Source organism: Cryphonectria parasitica (assembly GCF_011745365.1).
Source record: "Cryphonectria parasitica EP155 unplaced genomic scaffold M406scaffold_1, whole genome shotgun sequence".
Taxonomy (NCBI): Eukaryota; Fungi; Ascomycota; class Sordariomycetes; order Diaporthales; family Cryphonectriaceae; genus Cryphonectria; species Cryphonectria parasitica.
Genome location: NW_024468909.1, coordinates 87,458 through 114,762, shown reverse-complemented (window position 1 = coordinate 114,762; position 27,305 = coordinate 87,458). Strand labels below are relative to the sequence as shown.

Below are 27,305 nucleotides of genomic sequence, written 5' to 3'. Positions count from 1 at the left end.
CGCGCTCATTTTGCTTATATGTCTTTGATACTTGTCCTCAACTGGGCGACAAAAATTGATTCTTTGAAGGACAGTAGGTAGAGAAGTGAGCTCTAATTTCTATGTAAACAGCAAAGGTTCTATACTTTTCTTCTTCTCCCATGTCTGCTTCAATATTGTATCTGGAATTACTGTCAGGGGAGGATATAGTATATTGGGGACAAGAGTACTGCTTTATTTTTTGTTGCTCATCCAACAATTGCCTAGACACATCTTTCGATAGGCAGCATATGCAGGTGTTTCTTGAGTAAGTAAGTACCCATGCATAAAAACACAGAGTATATTCTCTTCGACCGTACGGCTCTGTGGAGCTACCATCAGAGCCTGCGACCAACCACGAGCTCGGCAAATTCTCTGATGGTGGCGGTTTGTAGAATCTCAAAAACAGTGACCTTGGCCTGCACAACGCTGCTCAACCAGTTCCGCAGCTCGACGGCGACCAGCGAGTCTACACCCACAGCCGATAAGCTTGCGCTCGTATCGATATCGGCCGGCGCCAGGTTGAAGAGCGACCCGAGCTTGTGCGTCAAGGCACCTGCCACAAGTGTGCGCGCCTCGGGACTGGAAGGGGCCGTCTCCGCCAGCGACTGCCTCAGAACCTCGTCCGGGCTTCGCTTGGCGGCAGTGACGCCCGGGGCTCCCGCCGTCATCGCACCTACCGCACTAGCCAGCCTAAGAGTAGCAAACCGGCGGTCCTGCTTGACGGGCGTGCCCTCGGGAATTTTGTCGTACTCTGCGATGCCTGTAATCACCTGGCTGGTATTTGGATCATCTCGAAGCGGCCGACACACCGCACCCTCGATCAGCTCCAGAACCCGTCCGATGGGAATGCTCTTGGCACCCAGGGTCCGCTCCACGCGGTCACGCATGCTGTCACCCGACGCAGCAACGACGCCCACGTCTCCGACGGCGCCCAGATCAATCGACACGGCGGGCAGGCCCTGCGCAGTACGGTGGCGGGCCAGTGCATCCTGGAAGGTGTTGCCAGCAGCGTAGTTGGCTTGCGAGGTATGGCCTATGACCCCAGTGAGGGACGACAGCATGACGAAGAAGCGCAGGTCGGGCAGGTGGTGGTGGAGGTGCAGGGTGCCGTCCACCTTGGGCTGGATGCCGCCCTGCCACTGCTCAAATGTGAGTCGCTCGAGAACGGTATCGTGAAGGGCCATGGCCGCTTGGATCACGCCGCGAACAGGTGGCAGGCCGTCTTGTGCGCAGTCCGCTAACAGCTGCACCAGCTCGCTCTCGCGCGCCACATTGCAGTTTCGCACCACCACCCGGCACCCTTGTGCCAAGCCACGGGCGACCAGCGAAGCCGCCTCTGGGTGGGACTCGGCGCTGCGCGACACGACGAGAATGTGTCGTGCCCCACGGCGCAGCATCCACTCTGCCAGCGCATGACCGATACCCCCCAGGCCGCCCACAATCAGGTAGGTACTGTCGGGGTCGCTCAGGTCTGCTGTCAGGCTGGTGCACCGCGTGAGGACCTTGACCTGTGCCTCCTGGCCCGGCACGAGGACCAGCTTGCCGATGTGTGCACCGCGCTGCATCCGCCTCATGGCCAGCTCCATGTCCGCAATAGGGTATGTGACGATAGGGTGCACAGCACGGATGGCCCCCTCGGCCCAGAGCGACAAGAGAGCCTGCCACGCGCGGTGCACAGCAGGACCATCGAAGGCGCAGTGCTGGGTCAAGTCAAAGCCGCAGATCATGGCAGACCGTGTCAGTGGCGTGAGGTCAAGACGCCGTGCTGCCTCTATGTCTACCTTTCCGATCTCGACAAACCGGCCGAATCGAGCCATGCATTCCCACGTGGCTTTGAGGAGAGGCCCTGACAGAGAGTTGATGACAACATCGACGCCCACACCCCCAGTGCGCGCCAGGATCGCTGCAGCAAACGATGCATCCCGGCTCGAAAGGATATGGTCTGCTTCTAGGCCGTATTGTGTCATGACCAGCTCGCGCTTGGCCTCGCTGCTGCACGTGACAAAAACTTCAGCCCCTGCGTGCTGTGCAAGCATGATGGCAGACTGTCCCACGCCGCCGCTTCCGGCGTGGATCAGAACACGCTCGCCCGGCTTCAGGCGCGCCAGATCAAACAGACAAATGTACGATGTCAGGAAGACCATGGGCAGGGAGGCGGCCTCTTCCCACGAGATGCCATCGTCAGGGATCCTGGCCAGGCTTGTCCAAGGTGCGCGCGGGTGTGTGGCAAACCGACCGTCCAGCACGCCACAGACCCGGTCGCCGACTTTGAGGCCGCTGGCTTCCGTCCCTGGGCCGAGGCGCGTGACAATGCCAGCGGCGTCGTGGATATGACGCGTCTCGTCGATCTGACCCAACGCCACCATGATGTCGCGAAAGTTGACCCCCATGGCCCTTGTCTCGATCTCCACCTTGCCGTGAGGGAGGTCCGGTTCCCTGGCCAGATTGTCATCTGTAAAGTACAGGCCACTGAGGGTCCCTGCCGTCTGCACTGTCTCCCACACCAGAGGACGCCCTGGCTGCCAAAGTGCCTGCTCCACTGGTGCCGGATCATGATGCGTCAGGCCCGAGACGCGGTCTTCTACCGTGTTGGGATAGACACGAGGAACGTGTAGCATCCCGTCCTTCACGGCATACTCCCACTCGATAGCCGCATTGTCTCTACTAGCATCGAAACTATGCCTCAGGACATGCGTGATGTGAGGGATGGTAGCGACCGACCAAGGATCCTCCGTCGTAGCCTCGAAATCCAGGTATATATAGCGCTTCGTGGTATCTTCCTGCTTGGCGGTGCGCAGCAGACCGACTGACTGGGAAAATAGGGGGTTTGAGGCCGTGATGATGCTGCTCCTGCTCAGCCAGAGCAGGCCTTGTCCCTGGGTCAAGAGCTCTTTGAGCTTGGAAAAAGGCTCGTACTCTATGTCATGCAGGAAGGGGGCTGCCATCTCAGGGGTCAAGATGTATGTCGTTTCTGGCTGGGCATGGACATTGCTGAGTGGTTCAATAGTGACAACGGCCGGTCCCACCTTCGTCGCCACATCGGTCTTCAGCGCACAGAGCCATTCTTCGGCTGGCGGGCTGTCATCAGCGTAGACAACAGAGACTGCAGTCGGGAAGGCTGGCGGTATAGTTGGTGGTAATGGTGTGGAGAAGTCGGCAACAGCAGTGGTGAGGAGAACACTAGTGGCCTGGAACTGCGCGTCCTCACAGTCTCCAACCTCCAGATCCACCCCAGAGAAGCCGCTCTTCTTCAAGAGTTCATCCCATCCATCGACAGCGAGAATGGGGCTCTCCTCGTGCTCAGCGTGCCGCCACCAACCTGGCAACACGCCAAACACCAGCTGTGTGTCCAGCCTGGTGCGAGTGTTCTCGACCAACACCAGCTTGCCGCCCGGCTTCAGCAGGTCATGTATATTTTTCAGTATTTTTGACGGGTCTACCGCGCCCTGCAGACTGTCGACAACCGCGATGAGATCGTAGCTGTGTGCGGTCGAGCCCAAATCCTTGGTGCCAGTGTCGGATTGAATGTCGAGGGTCTTGAACCCTATCAGTGCCTCCCAGGGCGTACAATTTTGTTTCACGACCTCGAACTGATCCTCTGCGATATCGGATAAGTCATAGTGGCCCAGCAGTGTGCCTGTGCTTCCCTCCTCAGCCCGCGCCGCAAAGGCATCCAACATTCTTGCCGTGGCCGCTCCAGAATGCCTGCCAATCTCAAGCACACGAGCACCGGGCGTCTTGACGGCATACTGTGCAACGATGCGCTGCAGGTGTATGTAACTGCGTTTCCGCAGACGTGGAAGCTCCTCGTAATATTCTTCCAGGAGGCTGTCGCGCTGTAAGAGTGCTCCGGGTTCGACCTGGCTGCGCACAATGTCGGCGAGGTGTTGGCCTACCCGCACAAGCAACCGTCCTGCGGCGTTCTCGGCTGCCACATCGTCTGCTAGACGCTGTCTGAGGCCAGCGTTGCTCTTGAACCAGTTACGGCTGCCCGGTCCGAGCTTGCCGGCCTGCCCACGTACCACAACAGATTGCATCCACGCATAGAGCCTCTGGAGGTGAGCGGGCCAGCTGTGTTGATCTTCTGCCGGAGAAAGCTGACTGAGGGCGTCCTGTATGAGATTGAACGAGACCCTGTCGAGCTTTTTCTCAAAATCGACGTCTTCCTCGTCTACAGGGGCCTGAATGACCTTCTTGAATGCAGCTGGGACCCCACCTGCTGTGACATCCACCTCCCAGCGGGTTTGGGAACATATCGCCGAGGGCTGGCTTTCGGACGAACCGTCGCTCTCCAACGGCACAGCCTGACAATACAGACCCTCCAACAGCAGCTGGGGCGTGTCCGCGTTGTTATCGTCGTCGTCTCCCTCGCCGTTCACCGCAGCGGCAGTCACCTCGGCACCCCGGCGATCCGCCTTTAACAGGTTGACAAAGACGGTGATTTTGTCACCGGCCTGGCGCTGGAGCTGGCGCGGCACATACAAGTGACGTATGTTGCGTGGCACTACCATGGACTGCACCTGCGTGGACTGTGGAATGGATACATAGGCCGCCTGAATGAGCGAGTCCAGCGTGGTGGGATGCAGCACGTAGTCTGGCCGACCCTGGGCGGCGACGGGAGAGATGCCCAAGGTGGTGACGGACTGGGGGGCCGGCCCAGCACCTCGACGACTTCGGATTAGGTTTTGGAAGACGGGCCCGTGAAAAAGGTTCATAGCGCGGAGCCCCAAAAACACCCGTTCAGGCTCGACTTCTTGCACAGGCTCGGACGATGCCAAGAAGAAGGAGTCAGCGCGCGGCGCTGGAGGGACAAACCTGGTTACTGTCTCGCCCGTCTTGCTAGTCCTTTCAGCCGTGATGCTGCCCTTGCAATGCTGGACCCACGACGGAGACGAAGACGACGACGACGACGATGAGGAAGAGTTGTCTGTGGCCGAGACAGACCAGACCTCGAACTCGAACCACCCTTTGTGCTCCAGCTCTTTCTCGCTGCACGGGCGCAGCACAAGCTGAATCTCGACGCCCATAGCCGTGTCTGGGATGACAAGTGCGCTGATGATGTCAACTCCGCGCAGACGGTAGCCTGCAATGGCCTCCTCAGTCGGATCCGTCACCAGACGTACTGCCTCTATGGCCATGGCCACATAGCCAGCTCCCGGGAAGACAGTGTCGGCCCCCAGCTTGTGGTCCGTCAGCCACTCGATGTCCGCCTGGCGCAGGAAATTTCGCCATGTTGGCGTCTGCCAGTTAGAACCGGAGACTGGGCTACCGAGCAGCTCATGTGGCGGGAATCGCTTGTAGCGATGTTCGCGGTACAGCCGAGACTCGATCCAATGCGGTGTCTTGTGGTTCCATGCGTACGAAGGAAGGCCCTGGAGGTAGGTGCCGGCCCCATGTCCATTCACAGCTACCAGAGACACGGGACAGCCATGCGCAAGCAGTGCGCACACGGCCTCCTGCATTGTCTGCATTGCATCGCTCCCCCTCTTCAGGCAGGAAATGTAAGGTATACGACGTTGCTTCAAAATCTGGCGGATAGGACCGGCGAGCGTTCCATGTGCTCCTATCTCGATAATCACATCGACATTGGCCTGCTGCTGTTGCTGCTCAGTTGGACTTGGTATCTTCTTGTCGGACGCCGCGGCGGAACCGAAACACATCTGCTCGAAGGCCTGAGAGAAGAGCACGGGGCTCACCAGGTTCCGAACAAAATGCTCAGGCGTAAGAGCCTTGGGAGAGTTGATTACATCCCCTGTCACTGGAGATGCGAAGAGTGCTCCTCTCCAGGTTCTTGGCGCGGGGGTGAGGATCTCTCTCAGCTTGTCGGTGTAGTCCTGGGCCATGGCTGCCATATGGTGTGAGTGGTACGCCAGGGGTACGTTCAGTTTACGCCCAAAAATGTTGTTGTCGCTTAGACGTGCAGCCACTTCTTCAATGGCAGGCAGGTCGCCCGATATTGTGACGCTCTCGGGGCTATTGTGACAAGCCACCACCACGGTACCTTGTGCGGTGTCCCTGATGTACTCTGCCGCCCCATCTGCGCCGATGCCCGCAGCAAGCATGCCACCCGCGACCCCTGATCGCTCGTGATGCTTCTGCGCCAGCACGCCGCGAAAGTAGACCACCCCCAGTGCCTGCTGGAAGGTCAACGCGCCGACGGCATAGGCTGCTGCGATCTCTCCACTGGAGTGGCTGGTCACAGCTGAGGGAGTGACACCCCAAGAAGAGAGCAGATCTACCAGACAGAGCTGAAGGGCAACACTGATTGGTTGACTTAGACAGATCTCGTTGACGCGGGTAGTCTTTTCATCCCGCAGAAGCTCCTCTGGTCATTGGTCAGCTAACGTCTCGGCATTTCATCTTGCAGAGGGTAGTTGAGCAAGCAAAAATAGGCCCGGGGGGGGGGGGGGGGGAAGCACGACACAAACAAAGAAATATAGAAGCTATCGGTGGGTTAGAGGGGAGTGGGTGATAATTACCATGTAGTGACCATGAAGCCCCATAATCCCTCAGGATCTGATCGGCTGCCAGTAGTGAGCGGCGGAAAACTGAATAAGTCTGGATGAGCTCGCGGCCCATTGCATGCCACTGTGCGCCCTGGCCATTAAAGACGAACCCTAGACGGGGTTTTCGGCCGGCCCGCGACACCTTGCGGCTCGGGTCATCGAGGAGATCAGCCAGCTCGGCCAGACTTTGGGCATGAACAGCCGTGCGCCAGGGAAATCGGGACCTACACTCCGCCAGGGTAAAAGCGAGGTCGATAGGCGATGGCGGCGCGGTACCGAGCATGGCTGCTTCGCGGATGTGTCTGGCCAGGTTCTGGTTCATCTTCTGGGCAGCCACCGCGTCCTTGGCACTGACAATATATACGAGAGAAGCAGGATGGGCTTCCTCTTCCCCATTCCGATGGCCACCGCTGCTGCTGCGCACGGAAGCCACTTCTCTCTGTTCCGGCGCCGCCTCCATGATTACATGAGCATTGACGCCTCCATATCCGAAGTTGGAAACGGATGCTCGCCGTGCCTTGTCCGAAGGCCAGGGCAAGAGGGTTGTGGGTACCTGTGTGATTTCGCATTGAGTCTGTCAGCACTCACATCATGTCTCCAACTTCTCGAGGGATAAACAAAGCTCCTTGCCTTTAACCGCCATTTGTCAAGGGGAATATTGGGATTGGTCTTTTCGTAGTTGACGTTGGGCGCGATAAGTCCGAGCTTTAATGTGTAGGCGGTCTTAATGATGGCAGCCAGCCCGCTCACAGGCTCCGTATGGCCTATGTTAGGCTTCACCGAGCCGACCAGAACTGAATCCTGGGCTGTACGGCACGCCCCAAACGTGCGAGCCAGCGCCTCCGCCTCGATGGGATCACCTGTAGGCGTGCCCGTCATATGCGCCTCGACATAGCCCGTCTCTCCCGGATCCAGACCAGCGCGCCGGTACACCTCTTGGATCAGCTTTACCTGCGCAGCCATTGACGGCGACGTGATTGTAGACGTCTTGCCATCCTGGTTCACCCCCGTTTCCCGCACAACGGCATGCACAGTGTTGCCATCACGAAGCGCGTGGTCTAGTGGCTTGAGCACAAGCGATGCTACTCCCTCCCCACGACCGTAACCTTCGGCGCGTTCATCCCAGGCAAAGCACTTCCCCGTGGGCCCCAAAACACTAATGATGCAAATAAAGCAAATTGTGAGTCTTGTTGTTCGAGAAGAAACAAGAATAAAGGGATGGAAGAAAAATCTCCCTTTCCCCGCAAGGAAGACGGAAATACAATGTTATGATAATGGGAAGAAGAAAATGTGTGAACGTACCCAGCCTTTGTCATGGCGATAAAGACGTCTGGTGAGAGACACACCAGTGATGACCCGATAATCGCAACATCAGACTCTCCTGACCGTAAAGAATGACATGCCTGGTGAAGGGCTACCAACCCTGTCGAGCAGCCAACCTTTGATTAGTCCTCTCGCGTAATTAGCAAATGTAGCCACATATTTACAGTTGTCGCGGTAAGCAAAAGCACCCGGGGGTGGTGGGGGGGGGGGGGTTGGCAAAGATAGAATTACATCGATGGTCACACTTGGCCCTTGGAAGTTGTAAAAGTGAGATATTCGATTCGACAACATAGCAATACCGTTGCCGGTCTTGTAAGCTGGTTGTATCGTCTCAGGGTCGCGGATCGTCATGTCCGAGTAGTCGGTGTTAAAACTGCCCGCAAAAACAGATGTTTTGGACCCGGACAACCTCTCAATGGGTATTCCAGCTAATTCATATCATCGTGGTTGTCAGCAACGCCCGATGGAGAGTCATCCCAGTGTCTTGTTATATGAAGCTGAAGGACCAACGCACCGTCTTCCACGCTCTCGTAAACACTCTCCAGCAGCATGCGAATCTGAGGATCCATAGCCTAATCATGATATTGATGGTCTGGTAAGACAAAACCTCTACTTGATCAGCCTTAGACTTGGAGTTCACGCACATTTGCTACATCTGTAGTGTAACTGAAGAATGCCGAATCGAACGAGGCAATGTCTTTGAGGAAGTATCCGCCTTGAACAAAGTGCTGTAAAAGAGTTTAGGGTCATCATCTCACCGAAAACATTAACAGCATGGGTGTAATTGACTACAACGTACGCGGCCAAGCTTTCCCTTTCTCTCATCATACAAGCCCGCAGCATCGAATCGCTCAAGGGGAATCGGTGTCCACGAGTCCTTTCCCTCTGCACAAAGATCCCAAAGCTTGGATGGGCTGGTTGCATCTCCGCCGAATCTACAACTCATGCCCACAATCGCTATGGGAGCAGTTGTAGAGAGCTGGGGGGCGGTGTCTGTGAGCTTGTCGGCAGAGACCCCGTTCTGATGGCCATTGGGCGCAGCGTCTCCCATGATTACCGATATAAATGACTATATTGGGGCGAGTAAACGGTTATAATGATGAGCTACCGATTCGACGTTTCAGAGCTGCTAGATTCCGGGTCGGTGCGCATGGGACAGGCCCTTGTCTCTGGTAACGTCTTTGTAGATTGTCGGCCAAGGTCTATGATATAAAGCTATAGCATGGATTTGGAACAAGTTTCAATAGCATGGAAAGCTACACAGTCAAGATATCTACTTGGTGCTAAGAGCCGATTTTCACCTGTAATGCTAACGAACCCTTTTGGGGGGCTGAGGGGGGGGGGGGGGGAGCGGTTGCAGACCCCGAGTAAGCTCTTCGGAACACCGAGTATGGGTGAGGCTTGACTCTTACACTTCTCCTATTCAAATCAACAGATTGCATCCGCATTCAAGCCCTAGCACACCGTTCAAATGAGAAGGATGACCCTAACAATCCGCAATGGAAGGATATCGGTCATTATACATTCAGGCTGGGAAATTAGACTCGGTTAAGAGCCGTCGCCTTGCCACGGCTGTTTGACATAGTCATTTACGAGCAGCGAGTAGTGGATGAATCCGAGCGAGTAATGTTAATCACCGAGTAAGTCCTGAAAGGATTCAAGAATCAGCCCTCTTCCTCGTACTGTCCTGTAGCTTGTAAACGAGACTCTTAAAGACATGTCGGTCGATATCTATGAAAGAGCCCCCACTGATTAAACCACTGATCTGCAGCGACAGTCCCTTTACTCGATACCTGTCCATTTTCCTCATCATTGTCACGGCATTGAGGGTGAAGTTTTCGAAGCAAAAGAAGAAAGAAAAACGAGATGAATAACTTGCTTTTCTCACTCTGCGCCATCGCTCCCGCGTTGGCAGCGATGGGAAGTAGTTATCAATCGTCTCAATTCGATTATGTCGTTGTCGGTGGCGGAACTGCAGGCTTGGTCGTAGCCAATCGACTAAGTGAGGATCCCAATGTCACGGTAGCCATCATTGAAGCCGGCACCTGGATCGCAAAGAGCATTGGAAACCTCAGCGAGGTGCCTGCATATGCTTCCGAGCTCCTAGATGAGAACTTGGTCAACCCGGCCATAGGCTGGGAGTTTACGACAACTCCACAGGCGGTTCGTGCTGGTTTCCTTCTCTTAGTGGCCACAACGCTTGGGGAAATTGCTCAGCTGATTTTTACTGATACAGGGCTTGAACAATACCGTGATTGAATATCCACGTGCCAAAGCGGTTCGAATCTTCTATATTTTCTCCCTGTATTTGTGCGTTTGCTAATCATCGTGGCAGCTTGGAGGTTGCAGTACTATGAACGACATGGCGTACTCGCGCTCGTCAGTGGGGGCCTATCAACTCTGGGCCGATACCGTGGGCGACCAGTCGTACACTTGGGACGGAGTGCTTCCCTATTATCTCAAGAGCATGAATTTCACACCGCCTGATGCATCGACGCGATTCCCCAACGCCTCAAACCCAAGTTACGATGCATCCGAGACAACAAATACCGGGCCTCTCGACATCACCTATCCTGCTTACGCTGAGCCCTGGAGTACCTGGGTGGCCAAGGGGCTCGAGGCCCTTGGCATTGCCCCCACTGATGCACTGCTTGACGGGACCCTGAACGGGTCGACCTGGCAGCTGCTAACGGTCGACCATACGACAGGGCACCGTGCCTCATCGGACCAAGCATTTTTGGTCCCGGTACAGAACCGGTCCAACCTCGTCATCATCGACGAGACCCTGGCAGAGCGCGTGATTTTCAGCACCGACAAGGTGGCTACGGGCGTGGAGGCGACCACAGGCAATACCACATTTTCCATCACAGCAACCAAGGAGGTAATCATATCAGCTGGCGTCTTCCAGTCCCCACAGCTCTTGATGGTCTCGGGCGTTGGACCGGAAGCCTTGCTGCAGCAGTATGGCATTCCTGTCGTCGCAGACCTACCTGGCGTCGGCCAGGGTATGAAAGACCATATCATTATGCCTCTGACCTATCAAATTGATCTCGCCTACATAGACGCTTCAGACCCTGCCATTGTGTCCGAGTTCGACGACCAGGCATCTGGCCCTCTGACCAACCCTGGCGGTGATTTTGTCGGGCTAGAGAAAGTACCAGCCTCCCTTAGGGCGAACTGGTCGGCTGAGACCAACGCGAGTGAGTTTTGTGTGGCATCGTTGTATCTGCCATGATGGGACTGAAAAGCTGGCCGAGCCATGCATACTGACACTTTTCCAGCTCTGGATGCCCTCCCTGCCGACTGGCCTGAGCTTGAGTATATCATGGTGCCAGCGGCGGTAACAAGTGGCGCGACTGCTGGCGTCGCCTATGGGACAATATTTGCGACTCTGGTGGCGCCACAGTCGGTGGGCAACGTGTCCATCACTTCTGCCAACATGAGTGTCGAACCAGCCATCAATCCGAACTGGTTGACTGCACAGACAGATCTGGATATCCTCGTGGCCGGTTTTAAGCGTGTGCGCCAGATGGTCGCTTCCGAAGCGATGGCCCCCGTCATCGTTGCCGAAGTCCTACCTGGAACATCGGTCCAGACCGATGAGGAGATACTAGAATACTTCCAACTCGCGGCCACGTCCAACAGCCATGCCCATTCGACCAACCATATGGGCAACAGCTCTAACCCGAACGCGGTCGTGGGAACCACGGGCAAGGTCTATGGCGTGACGAACTGTAAGTGACCTGCATTTTCTCTGGTAATTAGAGAAGCCCCTTGTGTTTTTCTGTCCTTCTTTCTTCTTGTTCCTTGGGTGGTCATGCCATGTTCACTGCTAATACAAGTATGTGCTATAGTGCGAGTAATCGACGCTTCAATCTTTCCGTTCTTGTTACCAGGTGAGCCTGCTTCTTTACATGGGAATAATCTCGGGACATAGATGGTGATCAGGCTGACAAAAAGGGGTGGAAACGTGTCCAGGGCCTGGTCCTCAAGCTCATGTTTGTAAGTCATTCCTGCTTCCTTTCTTGATTGATGTCAAAAAGGCTGACTGCGCTTCAAGACATGCTTGCGGAGAAACTTGCAGCTGCTATTCAGCAGGGACAGTAAAAAAGATGTTTGTATATAGATATCTGTCTTGATTGATTAAATACTTTTAGGATTACATGAGTCTTCTCAGTGGCTCAGAGCCTAGCATTTAGCATTTTGGCAAATGAATGTATTTATTCGCTTCTTTACGTCATGTGAAAAGTATACATCGTGCGGACTATGTGACACATTATTATTTGGGTTCTAGATTTGTATATTATTAGATCATTGTTAGCTTCTGGTCTGTCTTGCTTAAGCAATCGCTAATGTATTGTAGGATATCACCCAGTCCCAAGAACCATGCCACTAATAACAGAATAGCTCAAATTAAGGTAGACATAATCACCTATTCCCAGCACTGACCCTTCCTTTCACCCAATGAATAGCATCCGAGCGTTTATGATCACCGTTGAGGCAGATCCATTATTATGTGCTGTTTCATTTCAACCCCCCCCCCCCCGGGCTCAACGATAACACCATAGAAGTTTCCTCCAACCGTCCTCTATGTCAAATTCTGTAGAATACCTGGCTCCAGATCCTCCAGCCTCTTGCTGAGTAGGTCCCAAATGTATTTAGCCTTCTCCTGGTCCAGGGCAATCGGAGCATACTCCTGCACTTCACCAGCCCTCAAATAGGCCCCATGGGACTCTTTTCCTGTCGCTGCCGCCTGCACGATCAACCGCGAACCTTCTTCTGGCGATCGAGCAAAGACGGCCGCGAACGCACTGAAACCTATCTTGGCCAGGAAAAGCTTTGGTCCGTCTATCTTGGCATTGGTGAACCCCAGACCAGTCTTGCAAAAGCAGGGGTCAACAGAGTTGATTACGATGGGGGTCGTATCTTTCGTATTAAGGGGATGGACAAGGGCGCTGAGTTTGATAGCCGCGTAGAGCTGGAATAGTTTCGAGAGGTTATATCTATTTCTCCATTAGCAGAAGGGATTATCAAGGCACATTTGGTACTTATTAGGCGAAAAGCTACTGACTGGTTCTGTGCGGCGAAGTTCTTTTCGTCCTTGAAGTAAGCGAAGATATCGTCTCCCGGGTCCTCAGGGTATTTGGCCACATCGTATAGAGCAGACGCCACAAAAGTCATATGCGGCGTCACACTGTACTTCCGCGCCGTCTCTTTAAGCTTGGGAATCATCTGGACCGCAAGTAAAAACGTGCCAATGGCATTCACAGCCATCGTGCGCTCAGTGTCATAGACGATGCTGAAATTCACACACAAAACGCCCGCGAGATTGATGAGGACATCCAATCGAGAGAGGGCATTGGCCCGCTCAACGAAAGCTTTGATGGAGGAGGGAGATTCGAGATCAAGCGGCCAAACTTCGATTATATCGGGGTTGCATTTTGAGACGGCCTCAATCTCTCGCTTTACCTCCTCGCCCTTGGACACGCTGCGGCAAGCGCAAATGATCTTGCTGGCCTCGAGGCGGATAAGGTGCTTGATGATCTCACGGCCGAAACCTCCATTCGCGCCGGTAACGATGGCAGTCTTCGAGGCAAAGGAGGCAGTGGGCTCTGGAATCTTGAGCACTAGCTGCGTGTGAAGGAAGTGGCGGAAAGAAGGCATGTTGACTGTCGGGTAATTTCCTCTGTGAGCCTTACAACGGACCTCATTGAAATCGTTCCTCATGCTATTCATGCTCCCCGAATATTATATACACCCACGCCGGGCCTCAATCGCCCGGACTTTGCCTCATTCGTGATCCGAGAGGGACGACTGTTATGTCCGCGGACTTAAATGTCACGTGGTCCAACACTGCCAGGCTGCTGACAGGCCGAACGTGTCAGCCGAGGACGCGACACCAAAGTATCTCCGTGATCTTTTTGTTCTTTCCTTGGGTTTCCTCTTGCATATGCTTATTGAGGAAAATAATCTTCACGGGCTTGGATGAGGGAACATCGGCCAGCACAGGAAGACATAGAGTTACACTTGGAAACCTACTATCTCCGGACGCGATCAATCCCTTCCAGTCATTGGATGAGGGGGTGGGGTAAAATCCCCTACCCACCGCAATGCAATCTCAAAACCCATTGCAACCTACGCGGCCCAAAAATCACCCACACAGACCTCATCGACGCTCTCGCATTCCACTATCCTGTGACCCCTGTCGCGCTCGAAAGTATGTATTTAGACATTTGCACCTTGAAATCGCCCCCCCCCCCCCCACACCCACCAAAACATATCCTCCTCTCGGCCCCTGGGTGGTCGAAAAACGGCCCCCATCACAGAGAAAACACTAACGAAAGACCAGGCTCAAGTGTAATCGCGAGGAGCCCTGCCAGAACTGTACAATTCGTCGTGAGCAGGCTTCTTGCAAGTACCGAGGGCCCAAGGATGGTGCAACCTCTGTCAGCTCTGCCGCCCAACGCGGTAGCACAAACGGGGAGGCAATGCATCAACGGATCGACCATCTGGAACATCTGGTCAAGAAATTGATCGCAGAGCGCCCGTCACCCTCTCATGACCGGGTTGTGACCCCTGAGAGCCCAAACTTTGAGCCAGGTCCGTCTGCCGATGGTTCGCATGGAAAGGACATGAAAGGACCTGGGAAGACAGTAATGGATGGTCTTCACTCTGTATATATTGGTGGAGGTGACTGGCATGCCGTGCTTCATGAGGTATCTCACACCTTTGGTTTCCTTCCTATTTCTCTCCATTTAATTCTTGGCGACTAGCTCCTGGTATGGGCAACAGTCTGTCGTTTGTCATGATACTCTTTCTCGAGACTGCTCGTCTTGTCGTCCACGTGTGTGCTCACAACAAGTGTGTGAGTGTTATTCATGTGTATGTCAAACATCTTGGCTGATCGGAATCATTAGATCAACGAGCTCAAAAGCACATGGAATCAAGCACAGTACGACCACGGCAACTTCCGTTCTACACCCTCACTCGCTGTAGATGGATCAGGCCTACTTTTCAGTGAGGCGAGGCCACTCGACCGGATGGAAATCTTATCTTCTTTACCATCGAAGCCCCAAATGGATGGATTGATGGCTCGGGTTTTTGATCGCAAGACCTTTCCTATCGCTGTTCCTTGTAAGTTCCTTCTCGGTGACTCTCTGGCGCTTGCGATGCTGACATCGAGGCCTCAGGTATTCTCCATATGGCAACATTTATGCGCGAGGTATGGACTGTTTTATCATCCTTTTCTGTGGCCCGCGAGCGCGTGAATCATGCATTGACTCAATTTTTTCTAGTACGAAGCGCACTGGCGAGATCCTTCCCGGGCCAATTTCATATGGCTGGGCCTTCTGTTCTCTATTCTCAGCATCTCAATGCTCGCCTTTCACCAGCACGGGGAGCCGCCTGAGTATGAAGGCATCTCTGAATCTCTTTTTCAGCTCTACCGAATCCGCACTGCACAGTGTCTACTGAGTGGTGACATAGCCAAATGTTTGCCCTACACAGTGGAGGCCTTGCGATTCAACGCTACTGCTGAGCTGAACAGAAGGGACGATAATCAACGGGGGCTTTGGCTTATGTCAGGCGTTGTTGTCCGTACTGCTGTCAATATGGGCTATCACCGCGACCCCGGGCATATGCAAGGCATCTCGGCGGTTCAGATGGAGTATCGGCGACGCGTTTGGCTGTCTGTGATTGGTATGGACTCCATAGCCTCGTTTCTTGGAGGCTTGCCACGCACATTGTCGGATACGTACTCGGATACAATGGAGCCCCGGAATTTACACGACTGGGAGTTATCCGAGGATATTGCGGTCCTACCTCCGTCGAGACCCTTGACTGAGGCCACCCCAGTTACATATATGATTGTCAAGGGGCGATTATTCCGTGCACTAGGACGTGTGGCCGATTTCAACAGTCTGCCCAGCCCAGGATCTTACGAAACGGTGCTCGACATCGATCGCACCGTGCAAGAGGCATACCACAGTGTTCCCCCGTTTATGCGATTCCCACCCGCCGCCGATGGCAATGGTGGTCTAAGTTTGAGCTTGGCTGGTATCACCAATGTCAGCCTACTGGCTCTGTATCACAAGGGCATGTGCAGTCTGCATCGCACATTCCTGGCCAAAGGGAGGACGGAAGGTCTCTACAGCTTTTCTCGACAAAGGTGCACCTCCTCTGCGTTGGCGCTGCTGGCCATCCAAGAGGACATGCAGCCGTCCTTCTACAAACTTTCGCAAACTCGGCAAATGCTCACTCTAGCTGCGATGATTCTGCTCTTGGAGCTAGAGCTAAGAAGGAAGGCTCCAGGTGCCGAAGAATCTCCGGACAGCGATCTGCTATTGAAAGCTTTGAACAGCTCGTCTACTCGCTGGGCAGAAGCGGCGGGTGTCTGTGAAGAGGCAGAGAAAGCCCATCAGTCACTTGCTGGCATGCTCTCAGCCTTCAGTCAGACTGCCAACGAAACTGGATCTTCCCAAACAGTATCGCCGGGAACACCATTTGGCTTGTTGGGATTGACTCCGGACTCCTTGGACGGATCGAATGCGGGAATCTCATTTGACGAAGGTTCTCAGAACTTGGGTTTTGATTGGGTATGTTTGTCCTTCCCCAACTTTGCAGAGCCTGTCTAATCAATATTACTAGGCCACGTGGGATGCTTTTATCGTCAATGAGGCAAATCACAGTAATGGGCCTACCGTTTTCTAGGTAGATGTGAGCGGGAATCATAGAATACTCAACTTAGACCACGATCGGGCACTCCTAAAGTCCCGAAAAGGAGACAACCTGGTATGTGTAGCAAAAATAGAGTTTGTGCTTTTTCTAATTTACAGCGTACATACTTCATAGCCTTCAAAGATTACTTCGTACACTTATGTGCCGCGGCTGCACATGCATTACAGTGCAAACTATAATTATTCCCCACCTCGCGTTCTGAAAAGCAGCGTATTCCGACAAAGCTCTGCTATGAAACTACTAGATCGTCAGAGGAAAATTTTGAAAAGCCGAGTTGAATAGATGTATATACATATATATATATGTGTGTGTGTGTGTGTGTGTGCGAGCGAGCGCGTATCCACGTATGCACCCCGGGTGACATACCTAAGTATCAATGCTCGGGAGTTGTAATAAATATCGAAATAAACAATTTCATCGGAATTCAAGTTAAGACTTTCTGAATTGCAGCGGTGGTGGTGGGCTGTGGCGAGGGGATGTTATTTCAGTTTTCAAGTTATTATTTTCACTAATTAATATGAATGGCCGTTCTTCGGTCGCTGTCCTTCACAAGTTGACTTAGGTATACATCATGTTTTATAAATCCAGAGGGACTGTCGCGCAATCGATAAATCATATGGCTATCTCATGTATCTTTCTTCGTGTTGATGCTCCTCCAACCCATACCCAACGAGAAAAGGAACGCCCCGCAGGCAGCCCCGGTGGCAAGGTACATCACATGATCGAAAGTATTACTGTACGCCAATCGTACAGCCGGCAACAATGCAGCGGGTACCGAACTCTTCACGCCAGCCGCGGACGCACCGGCGGCAATGACGGCAGATGCATTGGCGCTGGGCGCGTACATGGATAAAAAGTTCCGTAGTTCGCTGCTAAAGATGACTTCGGCAAGAGATAGGAAGACGGCGCCGCTCATGTTCTGAGAGAAGACGACAAGAGCACTGCCTATCGACACTTCCTCCTTCCGCACGCCATTTGACACGGCAAGAATGGGAATTTGGAAGCCCAGGCCCATGAAACCTTGTATGATCTGAAACCCAATTCGCCTGCCTTTTGAGGTTGTTGGTGTGATAGTTGTGATTAGACCCGTCCCCACGGAGGTGAATAACCCACTGGCAATAGCAAATGGCAGATAGTAGCCTACACGGCCGACTATGGAAAGTACATATATCAGCGGACAGGCATAGAATTCTGTCTTGGGAGAGAAGATAACTTACCTAAACCACCGGTGAAGATGGTGACGATCATGTTTGTTATGACTTGCGGCAGCATATCGACACCACTCTGCAGTGGTGTTGCATTCCTGACCGATTGGAAATATACAGGGAAATAGTAGGTTGTTGTAAAGGCGCAACCTGTAAAACAGGCGATATTGAGACAGCTGCTCCAGATGATCCGCCTGCGGACCATGGACAACGGTATCATGGCCTCGTCTCCAACGCGATATTCCCAGGCCAGAAAGAGGACCAGATTGCCGAACGCACCGCAGAAGAGGCCGATGATTGTTGCGCTATGCCAGCTATAAGTCGTGCCACCCCACTGCAATGCTAAAATGAACATGACGATTGTGGGCGTGAAAAGCAAAAACCCGATGATGTCGAGCTTTTTAAGGATTTGCGAGAGGGGCTGCATTCCGTCCCCCGATACCCTAAAACCGGGGATCTGAACGACTAGCAGGAAGCCCCAAATTACAGCAGCACAAGGCAAGTTGATATAAAAGCCTGTTCACAAAGTCAATTTAAAATCTGTTCCAATATCGTGGGAGAGAATAGTTATTACACCATCGCCAAGTTGTATATTCCGTCAGAGCACCTCCGATGAGCGGTCCGCCCAGCAGCCCGAAAAAAGAAAGGCCCATGAGAATACCTCGCAGCCCTACCATAGTCTTTACTCAGCTGGTGCTCTCGCATTAATACAGTTGTAAGGCTTACCAGCTTGTTTAGAATCTGGCACGCTCAAGGCAATGATTGTGTATCCTCCGTTAAGCAATCCTGAGGCACCGAGGCCAGCCACCGCGCGACCGACGATGAGCATTCGCGATGAGACGGCAGCTCCACAAAGAGCAGAGCCTATTTCGAATATGGCGAAGAAGGTCATGAAGGTCCACTATCCATCCTGTAGTTAGTTTATGTGCGTAGTACGAAGGCCTAGCTTTGTAACGCGATGAGACCTACCTTGACATTAAAGTAGGTATAAACTTTTCCGCTTAGCGGCTGAGACGCACAACTGTAATGAAGAACATCAGAACCGCCAAGATTGGGAGATCAGATGCAACGCACTTGGCCATGAGATATGCGGTTCCATACCAACCAATATCATTCAGGGAGTGGAAGTCGCCAGTAATTTTGGGGGTTGCCTGTGAATTCTTGTTGTGAGCAAAGGAAAGTAACACGCCTGCCATTTCATAAACACTTAGTGATGTCACAGACCGTGGCTACTATGGATGCATCCAAGAGCATCAGAAAAACCGCCAGCGTCAGACTAGACATGACAAGGAACAGTCTCATGCTCGAGAGGTTCTCTCTTGCCTCTGGGTTCGACGGAACACTCGGCTGCAAGCCATCTCCCGCCGAAACCGTCCCCTTCTCTAGCCGAGAATCCGCCGACGTTTCTCCATGTGCATGGCGAGAAACCTGCGAGGAATCGGAAGCCGACACGACACTTGCGGTTTTATTGTTTCCTTTCTCCATCATAACGGGCAAGTCTTGACTTTAAAGGAGTAACAGACCTCAATCTCGGACACTCCACAGCAAGTTTTGGACCTGATTCAAGACATACCTATAGTTCGAGATTTGGGATTCAATAATTACACAGTCCGTGTTCTGCTCGGCAAAGACCGAATGTGTCCGGCTGGGTCCTCCTCAAACACGTCAATGTAAAAAGTAACCTTGCCTCACTTGTGGCTTTCAGCCTGGCAATTTTACTTATCATCAAGTCCACTGAGTAAAGAATTCATCCGCATTTATTGCTCAGGCAATTTGCTTACAAACCACAATACAACAGAATACGCACTTGGACCCCGAGTAAGTCTTCAGAGCCCAGTGTATCCTCAAGGGCATAACGACTTCGGCTCGTTCGTTGGCATTGACTCACTTGTTAATCTGACAATTCCGCGGACATAAGACTGCGAGTCCATTCTACTTAGAGATTAGAAGCACGGAGTTCGCCAACATTCAGCAACCGCCAAAGCTGACATGCATTTGGCTGACCGTCCCCGGTCTCTGGAAGCCGAAGCCCGGAAGAAGTCACCGCAACATCCGCGGACTTTATTTGCATGTCAGGATCGGGTCAACTTGGTGGTAAAATGTGAGCCTTTCAGCCGGATTCAGGATCAAAGCAATGATCGATCCTGCTTTATTCCCTTCTGGGCCTTACGCGTGTCCCATGAGCCATTCAAGCTAGATTTCACAATTGTAAGAGCGCCACCACCCAGATTTGTGGCTCCCAAGGTACCGGGCCGCCTAAGCTGCGCCGCAATGCTTATTGTCATCTTGATAAGTGGGAAAAGTGGCCCTTGGGATGTGTGGCACGCTCTACTTATGCGAGAAACAGGCTCGATTGCGAGGCAAACAAAACAAAAAGAAAGAAAGAAGGAACGAATGAACAGCCGGATGGCCGAAGTTCCTGAGGCTATCTAGAGCTCTGGCCAAATGACTCACTGGTCCTCGCACACCAATACCTGTTCATGGTACATATACCTGTCTATCCCTGTACAAGAAGACCTGCGGGCGACTATCCGTGTTAGGTGGTAATTATTTCCAGGACCGGTGACCTCTAAACAACCTGTTTCAATCTGCATAGCCCTTGCACTGGAACTCCTCCTGCAAGTATGATGGTCCTGTTCTAGGGATAGCATGAACTCAATTTACAAGAGGATCGTACAGTACTTACTTACCCAGTCTACGGAAGGACATAGTCAGCCAACTCATCATTCTTGCTGTTTATGATCTCATAGCGCCGCAAGACTTATTGTGCAAGCATCTAGATCACCTGCAATATCTGGTTGGATGCATGCGCTGGATGGACTTGGGGCCAAGGCAAACATACCAGTGGTAAGCGGTAAGCTATGCGGAGTAATCGATAATGGCACGATGCGATATCTATCCTTATCAAAGCACTAGGTATTGGCAAGACCAGAGTTCCTTAACCGAGATAAAAGGAAACGACCGACTATCGAGGGGTGTGCATGAGGATCTTATCACTGCGCTGAATCCTGTACTTGTGGCCCCAAGTTGTCACGCCGGTCTGACCACCACAGTCTTGTGAAGGAACCAGATGCCAGCCGAGTCCGCCTCCTTACTGAACACACATGCGCAGGATCATGCAGCTTATTCGGTTGTTGGTCGACTCGTCTGGCCTCAGGTATCGTTTCGGCATCCCACGACCAGCCTCACTATCAAAGTCACGTATGGCTATAGGGATGAGATGTCATATCTTGACTCCTTCTTTGTGATATCTTGTACGTATGTGAAAGTGCCAAATAGGATGTATAAAAGACAAATGAGATGTTAAGATGCTGGCCGTGAATGCCCAGTTTTTGCTTGTATTCTACGAGCGGTTTTCACGAAGCCCGTATGCTCAGCATCTTATGTGGAGCATTACGGTGTCAAGGCGAACCCTGAAGCTTATAGATCGTTTGCTTTGCTCGTAAGAAGCTAGCGACCTCCCGATTCTCTCCCCTGCCCTATCACTGTATCTGCCCCCCACTACAAAAGGTTAACAGTTTCCTTCGGGCCCATGTTGGATCCTAATCGTCCCAAAAGAACATTCAACAATATTCTGACCAGCAGCTTATAAATAGACTCTGCATGAGGAGTCTTTTTTTTTTTTTCGTGTCTCAGCAGACACTATTGAGTCAAACGCTTGGCAGTAACACTTCTCCTGCCCAGTGCGTGGTAGTGTAGACATTGTTCTTGGGTATCCAGTATGAACCGCATGCGACGAAAGTGGACTCCAGAGGAGGACGCCTTGCTTCGGGATCTGGTGCAGAAGGGTAAGTGACATACGCAGCCACGAGATCCTTTGAAGAAAGAATCCCAAAACACACGAACATGAAGTGACCCGTTGTAGAGGTCGACAATGGCCGTCCTCTTTTATGGCGCGAACTGGCCGAGCACATCCCAGGCCGCTCGAACAAAGACTGCCGCAAGCGATGGTGGAACAGCCTGGCAGGTGGGACAGTGAAAGGAGCGTGGTCTCCAGAAGAGGACAGAAGGCTGAGCAACGCTGTGGAAAAGTATGGTATGAACTGGACGAAGGTCGCTACTGTTGTAGGCTCGCGGTGCGGCGACCAGTGCTCGAGTCACTGGCGCCAAGTGCTGGATCCGAACATTAACTTCTCCGACTGGACATCAGAAGAGGTACGTTCATCATGGGTCTTCTTTCCTATTGTGCGCATCATTCTAGGCTTCTGCCTAGGGCTCAGTTGCTGCCGTAATCTTATGCTGAGATTACATAGGACGAACGGCTGCTTATGGCTGTCCGCATGCACGGCACCAATTGGTCCACAATAGCCCTCTTTCACACGCCGCAACGGACAACGCTAGCATTGAAGAATCAGTACTCGAGACTTCAGGGGAAAAGTCAAGAAGAAGGACGACTATCTTCTTCCAAGCAGTCGTCCCTGGGTTTGTCATCCCCGCGGGCGAAGAGACTGAAAAGTAGCAGAACCACTTCGATCGGTTCGAATCGAGATGGCGAGAGTGGCGATGACGAGTGCGACGAAGAGATAGAAGACGGTGACGATGACAGCGAAGCGGAAGACGATCGGGACTCGGACGTGAACCACCCACGGCACTTGACAGAGTGGCATAGAGGCGAGGAACGAAACCCATCGGAATCACTGTCCCTCTGGGCGGGAAATTACAAGCCTTCCGATGGCAAGATGCCAAGTGGAGATACGACGCCTCCGGATCTGCAGGGACAATGGATGGAGAGCACGACGAATCGCGGAATGAGCAGGCGCAGGATGGCCCCTCTCTACCCGGACGATATGTTTCTAAGCCCCCTTGAGAAAACTAACAATACAATATACCCAAGTATGCCATTCACAGGACAAGGTTGGACATCCTTTTTTTCTTCTTCTTCATAGCTGTAGCAGAAGATGTGTATAGATGGATGCTGACCGTGTAATGAATGGAGATTTCGGCGTGCCGGAACCGGATGCAGACCTCGAAGCTGCCTTCTTGAACGAATGCAGGGACTTCTCGGGACCCGTGGATCTACCTACAATCTCTTCGGCAGCGACGGTCCATCCAGATACAGGAATTCGACATGAGGAAGCGAACGGCTCCATTACTATGCACCCGCCTTCAACTACAGTCGCCCTGACCCCGGAGTTGAGCCAGGTGGACGGGTCTCATCGAGTTTCCATCGACCTAACATGCACAACAGCACAGTTGGCCAACATCATGTCACTTATTACGAGCAAAGGCTTGGCTGTAAATATAAAGATTGATACTCCTTAAACTTAGACTTCAAACCCACGATCTCAAGATCCGAACCCCGTCTAAATTGCAGGCAAGGCAATGGTAATGGTGTCCTGTGAAGATTAACCACTTATTCATCCAATCGATTAAAGCCATGATGTGTACCAGATGAAAAGTATTCCGTGAATGGGACTGACGTTGAGAACATGGACGATTCTCTGTACTAGCAAAATGGAATCTCATACAAAAATGGCCAGGGAAAAAAAAAAGAGAAATTAGTTTCTTCGCGCCCGGGATTCTAGTCACAATCCGCTGCTCGTGCCCATGACGTCTGTCAGTGGTCCTCCGGTACATCGTCAAAGTCCTTGCAAAAGAGCCAGCGGGTTCGCGACCTCAGACCTTTCGCCTGCCAACCATTTATGGACTTCGGAAAAAGGTCTAAGTGGCTCTTCAAGGACTCATCATGGGCCAGAATGATGAATACGTTTTCCGCGGCGTCCAACTCAGCAATTTTGCGGACTGTTTCCAGCGCCGCCGGGTGGTCCGGAAAGACAACCGGCGATAGAGTGAAAAAGGGCTGGGTAGGGTCGCTGGTGGCTTTAAGACCCTGTAGGATCTCCCCCGGGCAGGTCGGTGCAAATTTCCTAATGGGGGACGGCGATAGATGGGCGGGTAGAGGCAGGTACTCTGTTGGCCGTAGGACCCCAGGATGGTGACAAGCATCAGCGCCCATAAAGACGAAGGAGTCGTGGTCGGGTCCTCCAACAGCGGCTGTAGTGACGCGAGCGAGGGCAGTAAGATGTCCAATGGCGTGCCCAGGGCTGTCGAGCAGGTAGAAGGAGCCGTCGCCAAAATAATCAAACGCGTCAAAGCGGCCGATTTTGAGAGGGTTTGCCGTGAAGTCGATCTCCCGCACTTCGCGGCCTTGGATATCGGCATCCAGAACAAACGAGTCTGGATTCGATGGGAAACCTGGCCAACAGAACTGTTTAACCCCTGGGCCGACTACAAGATCTGTTGAGGGTGGGAAAGTCGATGGGTCACCGATGTGGTCAAAATGGTGGTGCGACCAGATCACAGCTTCAACATCCTCGCTACGAACAGAGGGGTTTCCCTTTTCGGTCTGGCTCGCGTGGAGGTCCAAGATTTCTGATACGTTCTTCTGTGTGTGGCATCTTGTTGTGCGCCGGATCAAATCGACGGCCTTTGGAGCATATTGATCCCAGTCCTTCCGAACACCGAGGTCAAAGAGCACGTGGCGCTCGCCGTTGGAAACAAGAAAGCAATAGATAGGTACGTCGATACCGTCGAATCCCTTCATCTGGGGCTGCCAAAACAGCGGCGGGTTCAGGAACAACGAGGTAGTTCTACAAGCAAATGTGGTCAACACGGCACAACATTAAACAAAATCAAATTCGGTAGACTAAAGTACTTACGAGTCGATCACCTTTACTGTTACGGTTGCGGACGAACATGGTATGTGTAACGGCGGAGGTGTTCTAGGACGTGCTAGATATGGCGGCGAAGGCATTCTGGCTGGACATTCAATGGTGGCGCCTAGGATAGTGTTTGATGGGAAAGATTTTTTTGCAGCGGGAAGATACTATTCATCTGAGGAGGAAGGACACAGTAATAATATGACTTTAAGATTGTGAAGACATACTTGGGCCCACCAGTTACCCCGAGCTCCCAACCCTCTCTCACTACGTTGCATCCACGCGGGGTACATCTTAGCTGCAGCTTGGGTCGGCACGTGGCCGACCCTAGGCACGAAATTGAATATACCCAGTGTCTAACATATCTCCAAAATAGCACAGGCGAAGAATAGCCGCGAATTTGCTGGCCCGCCGGGCCATTTTCAGCCAAGTCCTTCTCACACATTGAAGCTGATCGATACCTCCTCGGCTAGCTGTGTTACTTGAGGGAGGTGTGTGGCTGCTCCGTACGTGTCTTCACTTTCACGTCAATCCCCCATTGTCGGAAAAACCATGCGTTCTCAACTTGATATCGCGTGGGATCCAGAAGTTCAAACTAGACAAAGATCAGCGGTGATACCGTCATCATATCCTTGATTCTGACTCACGTCGTATCGAAGAAGCAGCGCGGGAACGATCTTTTTGAGCTCCAACATAGCAACATGTCGCCCCAGACAAACGCGTCTGCCAGCGCCAAACTACACATTGACTTGTTAGTGGCAGATGGTCCCTAAAGAAAAGACACCAGCTAATCAAAATCAAGGGCGCTGGTAATCTTACTGTGAGAATCGCTGCTTCACGTTTCTGCCTCAGTTCTTTCGGCACCATCCACCGATCGGGATTCCAATCATCGGCATCTTCGCCGAAGGTGGGCTTGTGTCGGTTCACAACATAAGGATTCATACCCACTACAGTACCCTCGGGAAAGAAGGTGTCACCAATCCTGAGTCCTCCCGAGGGGACGACTCGCTCGAATGGAAGACAGAATGGCGGATGTAGTCGGACACCCTCCTGGATACAAGCGTCAAGATATGGCAAGTCACAAACATCCTTCCATGACGGGTACGGCTTTTCTATGCCATTCTTTCGTTCTGCGTCCAAAAGCTCATCGAGAAGACGGCGTCTTGACTCAGGGTGGGCCAGGAGGTTGAACCAAACAGTCTTCATGACAGTCGCAGTCGAGTCCGATCCAGCCAGTACGTTGGAGAAGGTCCATGCCGTAACACACCTGGGTATGTGTTAGATGATCCAGTCGCTTGGTCATTCTTAAAGGAAAAGGGAACAGAGACGTACCATGGGGGTAGAGTCGGATTGTCGATCGTAACGTCAAAGAAATGAGAAAGCATATCGCGCTGGCCTAGGCCGTTGTCGATTACCTTGCCAGACTTCCGCGCTTCTGCGCGCTGGGCAACGAATTTTCCCACGATACCTAAAATGGCCATACCTCCAGTTTTGCGAAAGGCTGCCATGAAAGCGTTCTTGCGCCAGACCTGGTCGAACCAGGGGATTTGTGTGAACTATAATGGTCAGCTTCCACATTCCGTCTGCAAACTTGTAAGGAACGGGCGGTCTGGGACTGGCCGTTCTTACCGGTGATGCTGCCTTCATATAAGTCCAAATGGTCATCAGCATACCGTCTACATCTTGACCCTGCTCCAGGAACCCGTATCTCTTGGAGAAGGTCAAAGTGCCCATCACGTCAAAGGCGAAATACTGCAGCCAGTCTGCTAAGTCGAAGGTGGCGTAAGATTCTACGAAGCGCCTATCAATTTGCTCCGTCATCACTTGGATAGTATCGTTGACAAAGGCCTCAAGTGGAAGCGTATTGGACATGGAAAACATCGGGGCGATGGGGGACTTGATCTTCTTGTGTAGCTCCTCGTCCCGCGTGTTGAAAACGGCAGGCAGCGCGCCGCCCTTTCTCGTATACGGCATCAGGGTCCGGTAAAAGTTGCTCTGAAAGAAGTCATATCAGTATACGAAACTTCCCACCACGACATTTATTGCATGAGTTGCTCACCTTGGGGAATCCGGGTCGAATAGGGTACACTGTTGGGATCCAAGCCGGATTGGCCAGTGAAACCATGGTAGGGCCAAATCGGACGACCTCGCCATACTGGTCGTGGACGGCTTGGTGGATCTGATGAGATCGACGAGTCTTGACCCAGAATACACGTTGTACATTGGTAAATCGGGCCCAGAAAGGTCCCGGAATTTGCTTCAGCCGCCAATATACACGGAAAAGGTGAGCGACGGCGCCAATGGTCAGCAGTCCCAAGATCAGTTGCGCAATGGGTACCCACCCAACCAACTCCAGATCCAAATACTGTCCATACTCCATGATTGATGTTTTGCTCTCTCTGAAATATATGGCTCGTTACGGGCTTTTTCACGCAGCCATGACAGAGAAGCGCAGCCAGTGTATTTCAAGATGCAACAAATGTGAGAGTTGCGTGTAATATCTGGTTGCAGGCCTAAATACAACAAATCACATCAGAATATACTATAGGATCGGACGAGGCAAGGGAGAACCATCCCATCCCATTGGAGCCTGTCAAGATTTGACAAGGTCGAAAGTGTTGAGATTAGCAATGATTGGTCGGGACCCGACACCGAGTATTATCTGCTATGTGCAAGCCCCAAGTGGGACAAGGCTGTCTGTCTATATTGCCCCCGAGTAGACCAACTGGCGCTCTGGCGCAGCCTTGAACCAAGGTCAGTGTGTATTCAAGCGCCAGATACGTGAGTTCCAAAGGTCATTAAACATGTGTCTCAGTTATAGCTTCGACGCGTTCTGATACATTGGCTTCCATCCT

General features: G+C 52.5%; 8 protein-coding genes across 8 annotated transcripts; 3 read left to right on the top strand and 5 right to left on the bottom strand.

Moving 5' to 3' along the window:
* Window positions 1-356: 356 nt before the first annotated feature.
* M406DRAFT_245011 (uncharacterized protein) lies at window positions 357-8,901 on the bottom strand (the record flags this gene model as incomplete). Its single annotated transcript, XM_040916294.1, has 8 exons — window positions 357-6,346; window positions 6,501-7,080; window positions 7,146-7,683; window positions 7,830-7,966; window positions 8,082-8,278; window positions 8,365-8,422; window positions 8,495-8,578; window positions 8,650-8,901. 8 exons carry the CDS (start codon window positions 8,899-8,901, stop codon window positions 357-359), a joined length of 7,836 nt encoding a protein of 2,611 aa, XP_040780393.1.
* Window positions 8,902-9,716: 815 nt separating this feature from the next.
* M406DRAFT_324947 (alcohol oxidase) lies at window positions 9,717-11,957 on the top strand (the record flags this gene model as incomplete). Its single annotated transcript, XM_040919931.1, has 7 exons — window positions 9,717-10,013; window positions 10,087-10,160; window positions 10,200-11,050; window positions 11,132-11,584; window positions 11,705-11,746; window positions 11,829-11,852; window positions 11,911-11,957. The coding sequence occupies 7 exons, from the start codon at window positions 9,717-9,719 to the stop codon at window positions 11,955-11,957; spliced, it is 1,788 nt and encodes a 595-aa protein (XP_040780392.1).
* Window positions 11,958-12,758: 801 nt separating this feature from the next.
* Window positions 12,759-13,534, bottom strand: M406DRAFT_283813 (NAD(P)-binding protein; the record flags this gene model as incomplete). Its single annotated transcript, XM_040918530.1, has 1 exon — window positions 12,759-13,534. Exon 1 carries the CDS (start codon window positions 13,512-13,514, stop codon window positions 12,759-12,761), a length of 756 nt encoding a protein of 251 aa, XP_040780391.1. The 5' UTR covers window positions 13,515-13,534.
* Window positions 13,535-13,960: 426 nt separating this feature from the next.
* M406DRAFT_343692 (uncharacterized protein) lies at window positions 13,961-16,582 on the top strand (the record flags this gene model as incomplete). The annotated part of the gene is made up of 6 exons (XM_040921904.1): window positions 13,961-14,071; window positions 14,255-14,566; window positions 14,768-14,984; window positions 15,041-15,072; window positions 15,146-16,448; window positions 16,560-16,582. 6 exons carry the CDS (start codon window positions 13,961-13,963, stop codon window positions 16,580-16,582), a joined length of 1,998 nt encoding a protein of 665 aa, XP_040780390.1.
* Window positions 16,583-17,211: 629 nt separating this feature from the next.
* On the bottom strand, window positions 17,212-19,093 carry M406DRAFT_246669 (MFS general substrate transporter; the record flags this gene model as incomplete). Its single annotated transcript, XM_040916417.1, has 7 exons — window positions 17,212-17,738; window positions 17,804-18,307; window positions 18,366-18,461; window positions 18,518-18,692; window positions 18,761-18,812; window positions 18,866-18,942; window positions 19,016-19,093. 7 exons carry the CDS (start codon window positions 19,091-19,093, stop codon window positions 17,212-17,214), a joined length of 1,509 nt encoding a protein of 502 aa, XP_040780389.1.
* Window positions 19,094-21,658: 2,565 nt separating this feature from the next.
* On the top strand, window positions 21,659-22,146 carry M406DRAFT_33586 (uncharacterized protein; the record flags this gene model as incomplete). The annotated part of the gene is made up of 2 exons (XM_040921077.1): window positions 21,659-21,946; window positions 22,045-22,146. Coding segments are annotated over 2 exons (390 nt in total), but the record flags the coding sequence as incomplete, so codon positions are not given.
* A 1,226-nt stretch (window positions 22,147-23,372) lies between these two features.
* Window positions 23,373-24,500, bottom strand: M406DRAFT_231518 (uncharacterized protein; the record flags this gene model as incomplete). The annotated part of the gene is made up of 2 exons (XM_040915876.1): window positions 23,373-24,381; window positions 24,451-24,500. Coding segments are annotated over 2 exons (1,059 nt in total), but the record flags the coding sequence as incomplete, so codon positions are not given.
* Window positions 24,501-24,928: 428 nt separating this feature from the next.
* On the bottom strand, window positions 24,929-26,830 carry M406DRAFT_35639 (uncharacterized protein; the record flags this gene model as incomplete). The annotated part of the gene is made up of 6 exons (XM_040923434.1): window positions 24,929-25,045; window positions 25,098-25,187; window positions 25,270-25,717; window positions 25,783-26,006; window positions 26,080-26,445; window positions 26,510-26,830. 6 exons carry the CDS (start codon window positions 26,828-26,830, stop codon window positions 24,929-24,931), a joined length of 1,566 nt encoding a protein of 521 aa, XP_040780386.1.
* Between the last annotated feature and the right edge of the window lie 475 nt (window positions 26,831-27,305).